The following is a 4,033-nucleotide window of genomic DNA, read 5'->3' as shown; positions in this document are numbered from 1 at the left end:
TGGGCAGAGTAGAAGCTGAAATCACATTAGCTCTCCCAAGAGCTGCAGACACATGCAGAGCTGGTAACAAATTCTCAGCTACTTGCAGGGAGTGAAATCCTTCCCTAGCTAACAGGGGAGAAATATGTAGAGCCTCATGCAAAAACACAAACAGAAATATGAAGCAGAGTACCTAAATTAGAGGAAAAAGACCAAATGTGGAGAAGAGTGTGATCAAAAAATCACTCTCTGCTGGGAAGTGCTAGAAAAACAATCAGCATCTGGGAATTGTGGTGAGAGGAATGGTTACACCAGAAAATAAAAGAGAAAAATCCACTCTAGTGCAAATGCAAGACAGGAAGGAAGAAGATGGTTTCTGCAGGAGTCCACATTAACACTCCACAAAGCGGAGAGGAAGGCTCTCTGCAGAGCTCAGTGTAGAGGCAGAGGCAGGGCAGCAGCAGAGAGACAAGCGGGGAGCAGGGTGACTGGAAGCTGGGCAGGGCGGGCTGCATTAGGCTGCTGAGATAAGAGACGTGGGCACCGCTCCAGGGGAGAGAGCAAATTTCCAGCTACAAAGCCAAATTAAAATTGTACTGTGCCTTGATCATAAAACCTCTCCACAACAGATGCTAGAAGGAGAAAGACAAGAAATGCCATGGCTGCCTAGGACAAAATTTCAAGAAGAGCCTTGCCAAAGCTCAGCTTTGGATTAGAAGAGCAAGGAGGCTGGTGCACAGGCTGCGCACTCCAGCCGAACAGTTACATAGAATCTGGGCACTTCTCTGCAGAACTGCAACTGGGGATGTTTTCGGAGGGCTGGGCTGACTTCTGGGCATGTTTTGGTCCGTGCAGAACCTGCCTTGCTTTGTCCCCAGGACACTGCAGGAAGATGTGCCCCATTGCTCTCAGTATTTTTGTCTTGGGACCCTGTGGCAGCTTAGACCCTCAGTTTATAAGAGTATGAAGTGAGCTGCATCACAGACGCTGACAGGAGCATGTTGTATCTAACATGGTAGTACCTATCAAAATGACATCTATGATAAGGCTTTGCACCGGCTTGCAGAGAGAATCAGCAGCTCAAAAGGAGGAGAAATGGGGAAACCAGGGCTTGCTACTGTGGCCAGACTCATCAAGTGCTTGATCCCCCCTGATGGAGCGCTGTTGCTGATGTATAGGGGGCGGTGTCTTCTGCTGTGCCCTTGCGTCTCCTGATTCAACAGAGAAGGGGGAAAGCTGCAGATGGGAGGGGCGCAAACTGTGCCCACTGTGATTGTCTTTTTTGTTTGTTTGTTTGTTGTCCCAGGTTAAGCAAACCTGAAATAGCACAAAATGCATCGGTACCACCAGGGCTACATTTCTGCAACAGTGCTCCAGTGCTTTGGCAGGCAGATAAACTGACAAATTGCATCAGAATAAACCAGAAATCTGGGCAGGCGACTTGGGTGAAAGACAAGGGAGGTGCTGGCTGGCACCCAGCCACCGGTATCCCTAGGTGGGCACTGGGCCCAGCATGGCCCAGGTAGGGATGGGTTTCCTTATGACTGTGCCTCTGGAGAAGCTTTGCAGCTCCATGCAGCTGCCATGACGCGGTGCAAGCCCTGGCATTGATCAGCAGCAGTGAGAAATGAGCTGGAGGCACCAGGCTCTGTGCTCATCTCCTCTACACCTCGCTGCAGCCAAAGCGGGACGCAAACCCAGGCCAGCATCACCCATGTTGTGCATCCTCTTGTGAGCCGTCTGACAGGCAGGAAAACACCCAGCCTGCTGTGCCAAACAAAGGCCTGAGCAGGTCTGGATCAGTGCCAGGCTCAAAGCTCGCATGGTACCCAGGAAGAGCTGAGCTTGGTAGGTTCATCCCTGCAGGGCCGCTCAGCAGTGTGCAGGGCCCTGCAGGCTGGTGAGCACTCCCCAGCAAGCTTCATGCCCTGTTTTCCTCTGCAGAGCCCCGAGGAAATGGTGGTTAACATAATGCACACTGTTTCCAATTTACCATAATGGTTTCTGTGTGCTAAAGGCATGCTGTTTCTGGGAAAATGCATTTCCTCCTCGAGTAGGTGAAAAAACAATGCAGAGCATTGCCCCTGAGGCAGCCACATCTCTGACCCCACCACCGCAAAGCGCAGCATTTCAGTGCAAGTTGTGAGCCCTCACAGAGCTGGGAAAATATGTACAGTGTGATGGGAGCTTCCCTGCCTCCCTCTCTGGGTACTTAGCAAGGAAATGCTCCTGTGCCAAGGGCACAGGGTTGACAGGTCCAAGCTGTATGTGGCAGTGAGGAACAGCCAACTCCAGGGGTCTAAAGCAGGTGCTCAGCCCCCAGGAAGGTGCCTCAAGGTCTCCGCTGTGTGGTCCTGATGTGGTGAATCCCTGCCTCAGTTTCTCCATATGCAAGGGGAAGAGAGCATGGATTCACAAAGTGGTTTTGGTTGGAAGGGATCTTAAAAATCATCTAATTCCAACCCCCTGCCATGTGCAGGGACACCTCCAAACAGACCAGGTTGCCCAAAGCCCCATCCAATCTGAATTTGAACACCTCCAGGGATCTGGCATCCACAGCTTCTCTGGGCAACCTGTGCCACAGCACATTTTTCATGGTGAAAAATTTCTTCTTTATTCCCTGTCCAAATCTGCCCTCTTTCAAGTTTAGAATTATTTCCCCTTGTCCTGCCACCACAGGCCCTGGTAAAAAGCCTTTCTCTGTCTTTTCTGTAAGTCCACTTTATAAGTTGAAAAGGTGCAATAAGGTCTCCCCAGAGCCTCCTCTCCTCCAGATGACCATGCCACAAGGTGCTGAGGTGTAAGTGGGGATCTGGGAGGGAAAACAGCTCCAGAGATACCATCATCCCACCACTGCGTCTCTGTGGGAGCTGGAAGCTGGGGAACAGACATATCTGTCCTGGGACCCATGGGTGGGCAATAGGACTCCTGCAGGTACCCTCAGTCCTGCCTACCTGCAGGACTCAGTTGCTTATTCCTCATTTCACTGCTCAGATAGGCGTGGTGCTCTCCTCCCCCTGTATCAACTCCCAAATTGTTCTCCACTTTCATTTGACTTGGCCAGAGGCCATGCTACTGATTAATGACTTGGTGGAAAGCACTCAGTCCACCCTCCAGCAGTAGTCCTGCACTGCTCTTTCTTCTTTCCATCTCAGGTCTCCTCCTCAGACCCTGTCACCATGGAAAACCCCCCCAAGAGCCCTGATGGGAGTGAGAAGTCCCCTCCGTCCAAGGAGCTGCTGACCAGCAACACAGCCAGCACCCTCTGCATCAGCTCCCGCAGCGAGTCTGTCTGGACCAGCGCGTCCCGGAGCAAGTGGGAAATATACCACAAGCCTGTCATTGTTGTGTCTGTCGGAGCAGCCGTCTTCCTCTTCGGGATGGTCATCACCAGCCTGTCTTGCATCCAAATCAAGAACAAAAATGTTTACAAAATGTGTGGCCCGGCTTTTCTGTCCATGGGACTGATGCTCCTTGTTTGTGGCTTAGTCTGGATCCCCATCATCCGGAAGAAGCAGAAGCAGAGACAGAAGTCACAGTTTCTGCAGAGCCTCAAGTCCTTCTTCTTCAACCGCTGAGGACAGCCCATGGCCTTCCCAGGAAGGCTCCCTCCCCTCCACCCTCCTCCACTGATTAGGCATAAAAAGAAACATGCTTCTGTACCCTCCTATAGGAATTTACCCCAGACAGTCTCTTCCCTACAGGCGGAACACACTGTACAGGTGCCCGGTGTGTAAGCAAACTTTGCCTTTTACCCAAGGAATCCCAGAAAGAAGAGAGTGGGACGCGGCGGCCTAGCCCAGCATGGCAGGTCAGAGCACTCTGCATCCTGGAGCCGGCCAGCCCCGCCACGGGGGTGAAGCCCAGTGTGAGCACTGCTGCCTGCAGTCGGCACGCCACACCTACACAGCGGCGGGCCCAAGGCCGCTCACCCAGAGCCACGGAGAGGGGCATCGGGACAAGGCGGTGCCACAACACTTTGTATCAGAGGAGGCCACCGAAATGGACCACGCACGTCACCAGAGCAGAGCAGATGTGATGTACATGGCCTACA

At 52.5% G+C, this 4,033-nt stretch overlaps 1 protein-coding gene across 1 annotated transcript; it reads left to right on the top strand.

Moving 5' to 3' along the window:
* Window positions 1-3,140: 3,140 nt before the first annotated feature.
* Window positions 3,141-3,557, top strand: PIRT (phosphoinositide interacting regulator of transient receptor potential channels; the record flags this gene model as incomplete). The annotated part of the gene is made up of 1 exon (XM_082775203.1): window positions 3,141-3,557. The coding sequence occupies exon 1, from the start codon at window positions 3,159-3,161 to the stop codon at window positions 3,555-3,557; it is 399 nt and encodes a 132-aa protein (XP_082631329.1). The 5' UTR covers window positions 3,141-3,158.
* Window positions 3,558-4,033: the final 476 nt, after the last annotated feature.

Source organism: Aythya marila, assembly GCF_965140915.1.
Source record: "Aythya marila genome assembly, chromosome: 18".
Classification (NCBI taxonomy): Eukaryota; Metazoa; Chordata; class Aves; order Anseriformes; family Anatidae; genus Aythya; species Aythya marila.
This window is presented reverse-complemented; position numbering and strand designations above follow the sequence as displayed.